Source organism: Saccostrea cucullata, unplaced genomic scaffold, assembly GCF_032062105.1.
Source record: "Saccostrea cucullata isolate Sc308-1 unplaced genomic scaffold, CSIRO_AGI_Scuc_v1 ctg476, whole genome shotgun sequence".
Lineage (NCBI taxonomy): Eukaryota > Metazoa > Mollusca > Bivalvia > Ostreida > Ostreidae > Saccostrea > Saccostrea cuccullata.
Window position 1 is genome coordinate 137,600 of NW_026928220.1, and position 16,309 is coordinate 153,908.

The 16,309-nt window shown below is 35.3% G+C and overlaps 1 protein-coding gene across 13 annotated transcripts in view; it reads left to right on the plus strand.

Annotated features, from left to right (window-relative positions):
• Positions 1-16,309, plus strand: part of LOC134276809 (rootletin-like) — a 153,772-nt gene that overhangs the window by 20,400 nt on the left and 117,063 nt on the right. For 11 of the 13 annotated variants that reach the window (XM_062759091.1, XM_062759092.1, XM_062759093.1 and 8 more), the window contains 7 exons: positions 32-115; positions 2,258-2,323; positions 2,424-2,528; positions 9,266-9,364; positions 10,343-10,489; positions 10,799-11,554; positions 13,293-16,049. In XM_062759091.1, the coding sequence (XP_062615075.1) occupies positions 32-115; positions 2,258-2,323; positions 2,424-2,528; positions 9,266-9,364; positions 10,343-10,489; positions 10,799-11,554; positions 13,293-16,049 (4,014 nt within the window). Of the gene's footprint in view, positions 1-31; positions 116-2,257; positions 2,324-2,423; positions 2,529-2,631; positions 2,657-4,591; positions 4,611-9,265; positions 9,365-10,342; positions 10,490-10,798; positions 11,555-13,292; positions 16,050-16,309 lie in introns of those variants that run through there. The other 2 variants (XM_062759103.1, XM_062759104.1) reach the window with 2 other exon arrangements.

Consider the following 16,309-nt stretch of genomic DNA (forward strand, 5'->3'; position numbering starts at 1 on the left):
CTTTTAAATATCTCTGCTTTGAAATTGACAGCTGAGGGTGGACTTGGAAACAAACCTTTTTCAGTCACAATGCCAGATAGAGAAACTGACAAAAGAATTGGCAGACACAAGCAAGGTAATTATTCTCCTCTGTACAAAACCTCAGAAATAAACCATTGCTATCTTACATAGTCCATAGATAAGACAAGAATTGGTATTTATAACCTTAAAATACAGAAATGGTCAGTTCCTGATATATAATGTTATCCAAGTTATATAAATACAGTAAATTACATGTATATCAAACAAACTTATAATAAATTGATGCTTAAAGAAAAAGTGATTTACATTCACTGTGACTTAAAAATATATTTTAAATTACCCTTGCCCCAAATTGACCATCCCTGACACTTTGTAATAATTGTGTATTACTGTAGATTTATAAGTGCTGATTTGTCATAACAATTTTGACCTGTTTTTCTCAATAAGATTAACACTTTAACTAATTTTGTAATTTTTTCAAGCTTATGAATTTTCTACAGTTGCAAAAATTGCTTCATCTTCTGGTTGCACATTATTAAACAGCTGATGCTAATGTGTACAATTTTTGATCAGCAATTTTTGATGCAGTACTACAGAAAAAATTTACAGCGAATTTTATTTGCTTGATATTTATTTTAGATATTTGCATGGACAATCATTTGAATCGATATGACTGCATGAAACTCAAACAAAGGTGTGTAACTGACCGCATGATTGGATGAAATCAAATGTAAGTGTAAAACTCACTGTGTGATTGGTTGATGTCAGATGTTAGTAACTGACTGCATGATTGGCTGTTGCCCATTTATGTCTTCATGATTGGTTTATTTCAGATTTAATGACTGCTTGATAAGATGATTTTAATATTACTGACTGCATGATTAGCTGAAATCAAAGGCCATTCAGGGGTTTTCCTAGCTTATTTTTGGGTCCGTTTACCGGACCCATTCCCAGTCATAAAATCAGCCATAATTTCCCAATTGTGAATCTTTTTTTCCCAATTATGTATCCATGAAAAAAAATTGAGAGTTCAGAAAGAAATAAAATATTTGTTTAAATTGCTTCCTTGCAGGACGTCTGTAAATCATGACATGATCAAAATTGATCGTATCATCGAGCTATAAAAATAAGTGATGCAACACATCTGGTAAATCACCAACTATGTTTAGTGATTAGTTATTTAATCACTTTTGAGTCATTAAAGTTACCTGAATTCTATAGAGAAAATAAAAAAGGATTGCAGTTATTACAAAAGTTGTCAATCAATGTGCAGTCCTTGTATCATCTAAAAATAGCAAGGGTTAGACTAATTTGCCTAAACGCACAAAATCTGTCATTCGACTTTTTTTAACTTTCTCATTAAAATGGGCCTATTCTGAGAAATAGTTTCATTAATATTTGTTACTATACATAATAAAATCACTGGAAAACAACTTATTCCCAACATATTATTTCCACAATTTTTTTTTGTTTTTTACTCCAGACATGAATGTAAAGTGAATAAAATTAAAAATTTGTCAATTTTTTTTCTCCCTGTAATTTTTTATTATTCATTAAAAAATATGCTCACAATGATCATTGGTGTATAATAATATTAGAATAATATTTTTTTCAGAAATTTTCCATTATCCAATTAAAAAATATTATTTCCTCTGAAACTTTTCTTCACATCATGCAGTCATGAATAAATATAAATATTTTTCTTTTGAAGTTTTCATTACCCAATTGAAATATATTATGTGAACTAATTTTTTTTTTTACACCAGTGAGTCATAGAATTACAGGCATATAAGACAACAAGTTTTTTATTATCCAATAATTTATCAATTACTCTGTATATCTATCTACAGTGTTGTTTATTCTGTTGTACATAGACAGGAGCTTTTGGCCCCTTCAATTTCATTTATTTGGGGAAATAAGAAAATTTTTCTTTTTAAAATTTTCCCAATTTGACCATATTTCGCGTCAATTTTCCCAATTCTGCGGACCCCGGACCCGGTCAAAAAATGGTAGGAAAACCCCTGCCATTTATTTACTTGAATGCCTCCTGCACCTTGAAAATTTCCATAACTTATCATGAAATCTGTAGGACATCATGGACTCTATTTTATGAAATTCCAAAAAGAGGAGAGGGAAATATTGATAGACTATACCACACTGATCTACATGTAAATAAATTAATACACCTCTCTCTACTGATTTGCATGTAAGTTAACATCTCTGTGTACTATTGTAGAGACTGATGGCTGTTGAAACCAAAAACAGTGAAATTCAGGAGAAGAATATCAAGTTGACAGAAAAGGTAAGATGAAATTCTATAAATTAAACATCAGAAGTAACAGATCTTGTCTAGAGAGGGACTCGCATCAGATTAATTGCGGATGACTTTATGTTTGATGTAGGTGAAGCAGCTGGATTTGGATTGCAGTGATCTGAGGGAGAAGTTGGATGAATCCAGGGATCTCGTGGAGACGCTGGAATTCCAGGTCATGGAGTATGAGACGGATGTAAGTACCGGATAGGTGTGTTAATCCAGATATAATCCAGATAGCCCAGATTAAAGCGGGGATATTAGATTGATGTAAGTATTGATGTCTCTATCCAGGAATTCCAGGTCATGGAGTACAAGAAAGATGTAAATAATATAGTAATAGATATATATTTTGTGTTAATCCAGATAGTCCAGATCACAGCTAGGATATTAGACTGATGTAAGTACCATACATAATAGTCTGAGGAGTTAATAGATACTTGTTGGAAGTATGTTACATTTTACCATAGGGTTTGGTCTTTTTGGAGGGATTTTTAGCAACATTTACTCAAGAGACACAGGTAATGAGTAATAAGTGGATAAGAGTTGTTGCCCTTGTCTTAGAACTGCAAAGTTTGAAATGGTAAAATATTCACCAAGCACAGTCTGAGTACAACATTTTTAAGATGCTGATATAGATCTATAGAATTGCTTTCTGCTTCTCTCATCAGTTAATTGACAACTAGATACATAAGTACCTGTAGTATGTAGTAAAGTTGGAAATTTAATGGACTATCTGGGAAATTGAATTAAGGTTGCTGACTTGGTACAAGTACCCATCATTCCTTATATAATGTGTACTACATACACCTCAAACCTGGGGATCTGTAGACTGATAGAGGAGACTTGGTGTACCCACTTAGTCCGCTGAAACCAGCCAAGCTTGTCATCTTGTCATTTTGGTAATGACAGAGGAATGACTAGATCACCCAGTAGAAACAGAGCAGAGAAAGGACACTATTGGGACCACTATTCAGTGAAGAGATGGCACTTTGAGCATAACTTAAAGACTGAGAGCTATTGACCTTTAGAATTAAAAAAAAAAACTATTTTTTCATGGAATATTATGCTCCTAGAAGCTGGATATGATATGCATTTATAACTTGCAAAAACAAGATGTGTTTATGAAACTTTGATGCAGCATGATACATCATGGCAGCTCATGGCAAAGGTTAAGGTTTCTCAAATGCTCATCAAAACTTCAAGGTCAAGAAATAAAAATGTTGGTACCCAAACAAAGGTCTTGTAGCAAGGAATACACTTATGAAATATGAAAGCTATACACTGTAGCCCTAACCATTCAAAAGTAATGACCAAGGTTAAAGTTTTTCAGAAGTAGGTCAAATAAAAAATTATGAGGAATATTATCTAGTTAATAAAATTTATAACATTTTTTTTCTAAGATGAATTGTAATTATTAATTGCTATACCGGCCAAGTTTGAGTTATGATTCTTCTTTTGTAACAATCCATTTTTTTTACTGAGCCACTCATCAAGATATGTGTCAAGAAATCAATATAAGGCTGGGTTACAGTTGTAATGTAATTATACTGGCTAGCACTCAGAGGAATTCCTCTGACATTCCAAAAGTTGGTTTTAATTGACTTCCCTCTGAACAAAGAACAGATCCTGCCATTTATATGCTGAGCACAGACACATGCATTGCATAAAATATAGATAAAATAGCTACATCTTTGTTGATAGTCAGCATGGTTATAAAGAATTGTCATAGTGAGTTAATGATAAACTCTGGAGAAAATGACCAGCATCATAATCAATTATTCAGACTTGTTCATCAGCTTTACCACTCCAACATCTGCTCAGGAGAAGTGACGATTTAATTTCACAAAAGGAAACGGTAAAGAAAGAGAATGCCATAATAATGGACAGAGGTCCTTTGTATACATAGTATATGAGAATCATCGAACAACTAAGACCTGCATACACCTGAGAATAATTGTTTGATTGTGGCATTATGTTAGTCAGACAGACATGCATGGAGCCCTGATGTGTTAGATTATTTGGTTATAACTGGGTGATTACCACAGACATTTCTCCCCGAGGCATTGTGAGGCCCCTTAGCACACTGAAGATAAACTGTAGAGATCAGTCTGTGTGTAGACAGCTGTTCTGTGTGTATCAGGAGAGTGACAGAACAACTAAGGGATGAATAAAGGATAGAGAGATTGGAGTAATCTCAGGATACTGTATACATGTGTGTAGAATTACCTGGATTTTATTTATGAATGGGGATTTTAACTGATACAGGTAGATACAGGTAACTGTTTTCACCTGAGTGGGGGAGGTCAAGGTGTGTGTTTGAATTGATAGCTGGGTTATTTAAAAGCTTTCTATCTTATTTTGTAATGTTTATAAACAGTCTAGTGCACTTGATCAACTTAACATACTCCAAGTATAATGGGAAAGACCCTGTGTGTAAACTTTTGTCTTCAAGCTAACTGAACATGTGTGTATCGTGTATGTAGAGACTTTCTAAGCTAGTAGACATGCTGTTGTTATGTAATGGTGACAGCTAAGATCTGTGTGACCTCAGAAGGAATTCTTACACAATATCTCATGCTCTGTTTTCTGTCTGTGTATAAGATGTGTGTTAGGGGAGGAGGTGGGTGGGGGGTGCTAAGAGTTGTGATTTGTACATTTATGTGAGTCATGCCCATGGAGTCATATTGTACAGGAAAAAGTTTGGAGGTTTTTGATTATGTTTTAAGGTGAACCATATGTTGTGTGTGGTTCAGTATAGATAAACAGTAGATAAACTGAATCTGACCACTGTTTCCCCTCCATCACAACAAACAGTAACACTGATATATTGATCTCATGTAAACATCAGCTTCTATTGATTCTCACCACAGATCCAATACATACACAAAAGACATGTCTTGATGTATGATATTGGAGAAATATTAAGGAAATCATAAAGCATATGACAATCAGTTTGAGTCATGTCATACATAGATGTGTTATACTTGGAAAGGAGAGAGAGAAAGACATCCATGTCATATACACCTGTATGTTTTGACTTAAACTTGGAACTTAGAGTCACATCACATTTACCTAATTATCTGCAGTTATGTTTTGACATGAGAGAGAGAGAACATCAACTTAGCTTATAGTTGCTTCAATTAAATCTAGGTTTTTGACTTTAATTTAGTAAAACTAAAATTTTCTATGAATATATACATGTATTCCTTGCTGTTCTCTTCTTCCACTGTTCTTTTATAAACCATAAGCATACAACTAAGTTAGTGCTGCCTTCATAACCCAACCCCCAACCCCCTCCACCCCACCCATCTATAATTTTTGGAGGCAATATTCGTTGATATAACCCTTGATGATATTTTTTCACATGTAAAAATCAATATTTCAACCAAGAAAACATAACAGTATATCTCTAAAACAACCAGAATGGAGTGTGCCTTTAAAATAATTTAAATTGCTCTTTTTAATTATATATCCAATTCCCTTTGTTAAAGGAAACCAAAAAGCTGTTAGATAAATACCCCATTATCTGCTCTCCACACTAGCTGTGTATTTATATTGCTTCTGTTTAATTTGATAAAAGATATTGTATAAATTAATCGTCTTTTTTACGCACACAATTGCTCCGGTAACACTTCAGTAGTTCAGGAATCCTTATGAATATACAATGTGCAATTGCCTGTGTATTATTCTATAAGTTTTAGTGGTTGTGTATTTGACATTAAGAAATTATATAGACATAAAAATCTGTCAGCTGTGCCGGAAAATGGAATTCGCTTATAACTTGAGAATGAATCATTGTTTGGTGATTTGCGGATATTTTTTACCTCAGTAAACCGTGAGTAAGTCTAAATGTGTAACAGATTTCTAAAAAAAAAATATTTTGTGTCGATTTTGCTCACACCCGAGAGATCTCGTTTGACTTTGGACGATTAACGACCTGTCACTCAAAGATTGATCTTGTAACGGCGTGAATCAAATAGTACCATTGTGTAATGTGCCCACAGTTAATGATTACCTATATAGATAAGTCTTTTTCTCCAAACAAAAAAAATCAAAATATTTCTGATCATGTTATTAAGGCCTTATATCCCTGAGGTGCCATTAGCTGGGAGGCATGGTCGTAACTTCACAGATCGTTTCCTGATATTTGTACCTTTATTGTGATTCAGTATCTTAAGGTGTAAAGTTGTGGGATAAATGCTTTGAAATTTAGACACAGGTATGTGTTATTGTTTATTTCCATTTACAGATTAAATTCAATATTATTACTGATAGATTTATAGGTTAATACACAGAAAGCTTTGTTAATTTGAGGAATTTTGCTTTTTGAGCTGATTGGTGTTTTAGTTTGATTTTGTTAAATTTAATGTGGTCTTAATTTTGATAATATTTCATGTCTGCAGGTATGTTGTGTAGTTTAAATATGATTGAAATGTTTGAGTGTGAGGTTAATTTTGAAAACGTGACTTCATTACAGAAATAAGAGTGACATCCCTTAATTGACATAATTTCTCCAATCTTAATGTGTCATAAATCACCTGACACATCTTTTGATGTAACATCAGATTGGACACAAACACTGTTGATATTGTCTGAGAACCACTGTGTACACATAATGTATCTTATCTTCCTAGGTTCCTAGGAACTAGATTTTATATACACAATTATAAAGTCAGTCTGATATTAAATGAAGTCAATAAGATAATTCTACACTGCTATATGGGTATGACACATACTGCATGAGAATTGACATTATGCAAGTGCTCTGAACTGGACTAAAATTTAGGCAAATCTGTAAGTTATTGATAAATATATTTTTGAAATGAGCATAATTGTAATATTAATAATATATTTTTTATTCTTTTCCTATTGTCTGATTTAATTTAAACACTGCATGTGTTTCATGAAGGATACTTTTACATTGATGTGCCTGGAACTTACCGCTAAGTGTTAGAAAAAAATTGGTCATAGGGTTAGAGATAAATGAACAATAAGACAAAACTTTTAACTTTAATATAGAATTAAAAAGTATGTCTCAGTGGCCAAGGGTCACTTGTTCAAGTCCCACTCACAGTGGACTTTCGAAGTTGTGTGTTAATATAATTGAGTGACAACTACGGCACATTATCTATATCTATTAATTGTCGTGGACTACCCTCTTATATGGGTAATAGGCTTACACTGGGATTTACTAGTATCTCATTCAGGGGACATTGAAGACTGACTTCACCACAGAAACTGCATGAGTACAGTGGAGCCTCATTTATCCGGACGCTTTGGTTCCCAGTCAATTTGTCCGGATATATGAAGTATACGGATATCTGAATCACCAGTTAAACAAGACAAAATAACATTTGAAAATTTCGTTCTGATGAAAAATCGTCCGGATACTGAAGCATCCGGATATCTGGCGTCCGGATATCTGAAGGTCCACTGTATACATTATTCTATATACTCATCTAATAGGTCTTTTTTTTTTTGGAGTCAAACTTTGGTCCAAAGCTCCTGGTCCGACTTAAAAAATAAAACTGACTTATAGGCCAGTATATGCAGTAAGCACTACAGCCTTGTGAGTCTCATGACTCAGAAAACGATCCAAATTGTTTACTTTATACATAGATTTACTATTATTTACATATTTCTTTCTCTTTAATTTCTGAGACATTTTTAAATGAATAATTGGAAAAAATATAAATGTCAACAATGACATGACGGACAAAATAGAGAAGGTATCTAATCAGTAGAGACTAATTACAGGTGTACCAGGCAAATATAAAGTGTGTATACGACACAGAAAACGGAGAAACACAAGCATTTACCCAACAAACTGTTACCCCTCCTTAAGTAAATCTGTAGACAGCTAAACAAAATCAGTCCTCCCAAAGTTTGGTGATGTTTGAGAGAGAGTGTGGCTGTATCACATTCAATTCTGTTGAAGTTTATGAAATGACGAGCTGATCGAAAAAAGGAAGAAAGTTTTTGTTTCAGTTTTTATATGAGGTTTTCGGCAAATGTTTGTGAGCTAGGTGACACCAAAGTTTGGCTGGACTGTGGACATCAGTATCAAATAGTGTTTACGTTATTCATGTGACAGTTTGCAGACAGTCATGAGAAAATATTATGGAGCTAAAGTGGTGATTTGAAAATTTTCTTAAATTATTACAGTGTGGACAGGATTAATTGAATGGCAATTTCCTTTTAATGGCGGAAGTGAAATCACATTACTCTATCAGATTAATTTATAGGGGAGTTTGGTAAATTGCAGTGGACATGAAAAAAATGTCGGAATGCATCTTAACTCATCTGATATGCCCATAAACATTTATTCCCTTGAACATAATATATATGCTTCATATGCCTTTAATAACCCAATGCCTTTTTCATATCCCCCCTAGGAGATGTATTTTTTTAATTGTTTGTAAATCCATGACCTTGTCTGAATTCATCATGTTCATTGGAAGTTTACTAGAGCATAACACTGATACTAGTGGAAATAAAGTGATTCTTTTTCCTAATGGAAACATTTCCCATTTACATCTAAGGCTACCATTTATTATAAAGTTTGAATTGATTAGCATAGTGAGAAAAGATATCCAGTTTGAGTTGACCATTGGATTTTATTGTGTTTATAGACTACATTAGGGAAATTGAAATATGATTGTAGTTTGTATTTTGGATACATGTGGGGAAGACAGGGGTAGGAGTTAGTAGTTAAGTTTTATTAAATGTATTACTTCTCAATGTAAGTCAAACGAGCTCTCACTTAAGTAAATTTGTAATTGAGATCACCTAGGAAAAAAGGTCTATTATGAACAAGTTGTAAGAGCCATCAAAGAGTTTTCATAAGGTGCACTCTTGGTTTGTTTTAATTGAGTCTCTTCTAAAAATGTACTAGGTGGTCATGTAATAGAACTGTTTTGTTACCTTCAGAATGTAGGAGCTCTTGAGACGATCCCTGAAGATCCTGCTGAAATGAATGGAGGAGAACATGCCTCCCGAAAGACTGTATCCAGCAGTGAATTCGATGCTGTGAGTTATCCCCCCTCATATAAACTGTTTATATACAATTCTATCAGAATGTTATAATCAAAGCTAGTGAGAAACTTGTCACATTTTGTTTCTAATTAAGTTATTCATCAAATTATGTTAATGGACAATGTTTATTTTTAGCTCACCTGAGCCGAAGGCTCAAGTGAGCTTTTCTGATCACATTTTGTCCGTCGTCCGTCCATCCATCTAGCTGTCTGTCTGTCCGTCTGTAAACTTTTCACATTTTCAACTTCTTCTCAAGAACTACTGGGCAAATTTTGACCAAACTTGGTACAAAGCATCCTTGGGTGAAGGGGAATTTAAATTGTTAAAATGAAGGGCCAAGTTCTCTCACAAGGGGAGATAATCAAGAAAAGACAAAAATAGGATGGGATCATTAAAAAAACTTCTTCTCAAGAATCACTGGGCCAAAAAAGCTGAAACTTATGTGGAAGCATCCTGGGGTAGTGTAGATTCTAAATTGTTAAAATCATGACCCAGGGGGTAGGGCGGGGCCACAATGGGGAATCAAAGTTTTACATAGAAATATATAGGAAAAATCTTTGAAAATCTTCTTCTCAAGAACCACTGGGCCAGAAAAGCTTAAACTTATATGGAAGCATCCTGAGGTAGTGTAGATTCTAAATTGTTCAAATCATGACCCCCGGGGGTTGGACGGGGCCACAGTGGGGAATCAAAGTTTTACATAGAAATATATACGAAAAATCTTTTAAAATCTTCTCAAAAACCACTGGGCCAAATAAGCTAAAACTTTTGTGTAAGCATCCTGAGGTAGTGTAGATATGGCCCATGGGCCTCTTGTTTCACATATTTAAAGATTTTACTTTTGTTCTTTCATTAAGAAATAATTTGTGCAGTATATACTGATAAACACATTTTGTTCTTAGTTTGTTTTTATATTATTTTTATCTATTTAAAGTCTGTGACCTTGACATGATTTTGTCCTTGACCTTTCAGTATGTGGAATCCCTGGAGTCCTCGGTTCAGGACCTTCAGTCCAAGGTCATTCGTCTGCAGCAGGAGAATGCCACCCTGAGGGAACGCCCAGTCAGCGTCTCACCCTCATTGGAGGAGAGAGAGGCCCAGGAGGTCATGACCTTAAAGGTAAGGAAGGGGCAGGGAACTAGGTCTTATTCTAGTAAAATGATGACTAGTTTTACAGGCTATGGTTTATGATTAGATAAACTTTAAGCTTTTTTAGAAAATTTATTCCGAATCATAGTGTCTATTTAAATTTCTCTAAGTTCTGTATCTGAATTTGATCGTTTAGAGGATTTTTCTTTGCTTAATTTTTTTTATTTCTGTAGAATCTTTTGGGTAATATTGGTGCCTTATTTTTTGTCAAGTAATTAACAAGCCTGGTGGTGGGTTGTAGTAATATCACTTGGTAGATTTTATGCTCAATATTTCCAGGACTCGCACACTCCAAACTCGCACTCTCACCAACACGCACTCACTACTCAATCTGAACATTCAGACAACATAGAATCTCACAATGACCAATCCGGTGTCGGAAACAACAGTGAGCAAACTCACACAACAGAAATCACACAGACTCAAAATGACCAATCCAATGTTGGGAACACCAATGAGCGCACTCATGTCTTTGAGATTAGAAACCATCTAAATGAAGAAGTCAGTGTGGAAAATACAGGTCTTGATGATAAGTCAGACTCTGAGATTACAGAAGACTCATACGAAAGTCTAGAGATGAGCCAGGATGCTCACATGAGTCCAGCTCATGATATTACAGTCTGTACTGCAGAGATTGTAGCTCTGAGGGATGATCTGAAGAAATCTCAAGAAGAGGTATTGAATTTAAGATCTCAGCTCGAAGAGAGTTTGAGCATCAAGGAGGAAATATTGGATGAAAACACTGACTCGTTCGAGTCGAGATTAGAGGAAATGAGACAAGTGTGTATTGCACTTCAAGACAGGGTGTACCAGGCTGAGTCTGCAGAGAAACAGCTGAAAGAGAAACTCAAACTCGCAGAGTACACCATTAATGATCTAGAGAGCAGTGAGAACAGTGTTAGAGAAAATCTAGAGATATGTAGGAAATCAGAGTCTGAATGTAAGAAATCCCTGAGTGGCTGTCAACAGAAGATCCGCGAGCTTAAGGAAATAATCCTGGATAAAGATGTCAGCGAGATCAATCTCGCAGAAAAGGTATCACTGTGGTGCATCATGGGAATGATTGAGTGTCTCTTGTATTGCCGTGATGAAGCCTGGCTGATTCTATCATTAGTCTAATGCACTGTAGTGATTACTTCTGACTGTCCTTGATTAATGCCTGTTTGACATTGACTGATTAAGGCTCTGAGATGTAGTTGTGCAGATTAACAGCATAATGCCATGAATCTCAGAATGAAATTTTTTTTCTCAAAACTGCTGCCAAACTTTACAACTTTTCTCGTTTGCTACATATTGCAAATTGCTGTGATCCTTCTTGCTTGAACCATTACTTGCCTACTTTTGCACTCTTTACTAACTAACAGTAACAAACAACTTACTTGAGAGTCGTTTTCAAATAACTTATAGGAATTATTTTGTTTTCAATATTGATAAAGCATGTTGTAATATCCTATTCTAAACTTAATCACTTCAAAATTACTAACTCTGTCAGTATGTAATCTTTCTGAAAGGGGGGAAGGTGGATAGGGAGAGTAGGAGAGGTAATTTTTAAAATACCCTTTAGTAAAAAAAAAATGAATTCATATGTAAAATGTTTTTAAAGAATACAAATTTAATGATTAGTGTGATTTTAAGTGTAATCTAGATCATGCAGATAGAGACTTTTAAGCATGTTTAGATAATACGAGATAATATTGACTTAATATTTTGCCTTTAATCTACATCATTGTGTCTTAGGAAAGGTCGTCTTACGTTTCACACAAAGTTATAGGAAATGTCTGGGGGTTATTTAACTCAATACGGAGTCAGTACTTTGTGTATATTGACGATTAAACCCACTAATACACAATATACTTATAAAAAGTACCTCTTTGTACCCAACAAAAAAACAGACAGGGGGCATTTGACTTTTCCTTCTAAAATAAATCAGCTTAGAATATGTATTTCTCGCCTTGACTTATTTCAGACAAGAGACACGTATTTAATATTACTTAAATCTGATTATTTGCCAAATCCCACACAAAGTAAAACTCTTTGCTGACTTAATAGGTTACTATTATTATACGCACATTTTTGACTATTGACGCAAGACTTAGTTCATATAAGATAATCTTGGTCACATTCGGGGGGATATTTAACTTTCGGCATTGTTCATTCCACTAAATTGGTTTTTATGCCCCCATGTGGTATGGTTTCCTTGTGGAATGTTGATAACTTTGTGATATTTGTGGTGTAATACTAACAAACTTAAATCATGTAAGTATGGCAATTTTTCTATCCATCTTCTCTGGCATTCATCTTCTCTCTATACATGTATATTTGTAAATGATTTCTTATTTATAATAACTTCTTTGTTGTTTTTAGTATTGATGAGTGTATTTATGGAATTTAAAAATTATACAATTCAAAAATTTCTTGATGCTATGTTAGCTATAGTGAATAATTTCTAATGCATGCAATATTGAGTGATAGAAAAATTAGACATAGAAATGAACATGCTTGCAGAAAGCTTGAAGTCTCCAAGAAGATCTGAAATATAACTTCTAAAAAATCTTTAATATAACCCATGTCAGGAGTGACAAACCTTGATTCTAAGATGTAATTGTTTTTTTTTTTTTTTGTTGTTTTTTTTGTGATCCATTTATTTCTGTTCATCAATCATTTTCATTTTCAAACTGCAGCTGTGAAAAATGAAAATGAAAAAATGCTATGATATTCTGTTACTGTGCAACTCTTTTAACAAGTGAGATAATTGAACATTGTACTTTTGCAGGTGCAGTTTCTGGAGAAAGCTGAGGAGATAGCGTCTCAGAAGATCTCAGATCTAGAGATGCAGAACCAGCTACTGGAGCAGAGACTTCAGCTGAAGGAGGAGCTCGAGACGGACATCCTGCTGGTCAAGACGCTGAAGGACCAGATCAAAGATCTCCAGATAGAAAACAAAGATCTCACCGCAAAGGTTGCTGAACTGGAGGAAAACGAAGAAATTCTAAAAATAAACTGGATGAAAGTCGCTGAGAACGATGCTGAAAGAATCCAGAGCTTCGAGGAAAAAGTAAATAATCTGGAATTATTAAATTTAGATCTGAGAAAGAGGCTTCGCGAGCAGAGAGAGAAATCGGATCCTCCGAATGCTCCATCACTGGCTACAGAACTGTCAGAGAGTGAGAAATCAATGGAGGGAAATTCTGTTGTATCACTGACGGAAAAAGTGAAAACATTACAGGAGGAACTCACAGAGACAGAGGAGAAAAAGAACAGTCAGATTGAGAAACTCCAGGATAAAATAGCCACACTGAGAGAAAACGAAATCAAACTGAGTGAAACTCTAGCTGAAATGGAGCACACCGAGAGGGAACTGAGGAACAGAGTGTCCATGTATGAGCAGTCATCCTCTAGTGATAGGATAAAACATTACGAAGGGAAGATCCGGGAAATGCATCGATCACGGGAAGATCTCTTGGACAGGATGGACTCTATGGAAGAACATGAAGGAGATCTCAAAAAGCGGCTGAAGGAGCTGGAAGAGGAACATGAGTGGAAAGTGGAACAGTTAGAGAAGAAAGTGGAGTTGATGGAGAGAGAGATTGCCCAGTACATACAGCAGGAGGAGGACCTAACATCCAGAATCATGGAGATCGAGAAACACGAAGACGAACTGATGGAGAAAGTCAACAAGTACGAGGGGGATGTAAAATCCCTGGAACAGCAGCTAGAGGAGTCAGAGGGAGTGAGGGAGGAATTAGAACAGCAGGGAGAGAGATTGTCAGAGGAAGTGAGTACACTGCAGAAAGAAAACCAGGAACTGCAGGAAAATCTGGACAGTGTTACCGAGGAGCTGGAACAGATACGTGTGGAGAATAACGACCTCAATGAGAGAGTGATCGAGTTAGACTCTTACGAACAGGAGTGTGAGGAAAAGATGAAAGCTGTGGAAACTAAGTCCAGTCTGTTGGAGGAAGCCAACTGTAAGCTGATGGATCGCGTTACTGAGTTAGAAAGTTTGGAAACGGAACTACACAGTAAACCAGTGAGCTCTTCTGTGAATGTGAAATCAGATTCTTCTTGTGAGGAAAAAAGCACAGACACGGACGATCTGAATGCTCCGAAAGGAAGGAAACTGACTGGGATGTTTGAACGTTTACAAGACCTAGAATCGGAGAACCAGAATTTCTCAGAGCAGCTCGTCACACTCCAAGGTGCAGATGTACAGAATAAAAAACTCAACGAAAAAGTGAAACTCTTGGAAAACTCAGAGGAGAAGTTAATGGAAAGGGTGATGGAATTAGAGGACCGTGAAGATTTCCTCATGAAAGAAAATCAGAAACTCCGAAACTCTGTGACATTTACGGAAGTTCCGGATATAATGAAAGAGGTGGCAGACCTCAGAGAGACAGTGGAGCTACTGAAAGTTAATCTAGAAATGTTGAAGGGTGAAAACGAGGATTATAAGGAACAATTGAGTGTAGCAGAGGAAACTATTCAGAGTTTACAGAATGAGCTCAGTGTTCATAGGACAGAAATGGAAGTGTCCGAAACTAAAACGACAGAGATGGAAACATCACTGAAGAGTATGGAGGATAGTCTAACAGAGGAAAAACAATGTGTTCAGAAACTACGGGAATGTGAGAAGAGTTTATCAGGGAAATTAGACCAAGAAAAATCTTATTCTGAGAAACTAAAGAGTGAACTTTCTCAGGCGAATCTTAAAATCAGGACAATGGAGGAGGAATATGAATCTAAAATCTCGGAACTGAATGAAACTCTGTCTAGTCAATTAGTTACTGTCTCTGATCTAGAGAACTCACTGTCTCATCTTAAACTCAACGAAGAGGAACATTCAAGGAAAATATCGGAATTAACAGAGGAAAATAACGCATTAATTAAAGTGGTGAAAATGAAAACGGATGTGAATTGTGATTCAGAAAGTGAGGATACTTTTGTTCAGGACAAGGAGAATCAATTAAAATTAAATCAAATGGCCACACCCATCAGTGCTCAATCAACTCCCATAAAATCAGATCTTAACCCTAGTGCCAAAACCGAACTCATTAGTGATATCTCAAACATAGATTTATCCGACGAAAAGAAATGTGCCAAGTGTTTTAAGTTAAATCAAAAATTAAGTGAACAACTGAAAAAAGAATCCATTCTTGTGGAAAATCTGGCTACATTAAAAAAAGAATTTGAAGCAAGGGAAAAATCATTAAAAACTCTGTGTTCTAAGTGTCAGGGAATGGTCAGTAATTTTTCTTCATCGGTTTTGTCGGAAGACAGTTTCTTTGGATTAAATAAAACAGAAGAATTCAACAAGAAAATGGTGACGTTACAGAATCAGTGTGACGAGCAGACGTTGAGGGTGAGAGAGAAAGCTCTGGGGGGTCGGGTGAAGGAGTTAGAAGACGAATTAGAGGAATTCCGGAGAATTCTGCAGGACATCGTACTGGACGTCCAAATCCGTTTCCATGACGAAATACAGGAAGTGGGAGATGAGGTCCCTCGTACATATCAGCTTCCGTCAGATCTACCAGTAAGTTATTGTAGGGCAGGGTATATGTACAGTATTTTTCCCAATGCAAATTTTTGCAGTGTCTTAAGCCATTATAATTTAAGTGCTAGATTTGAATGCTTGTGTTATTGGTCATTTTAAAAGAGTCTTCGTTTATCTATTGATGAAGCTATGTCCCTTTGTTGCCTAAATGGTGAGCTCAGAAGTGTTTCTAGTTGTAAAATGTATTGAAAATAATAATGCCAAAATTTTTTATGATTGTTAAATGTAGAATTAAGTTT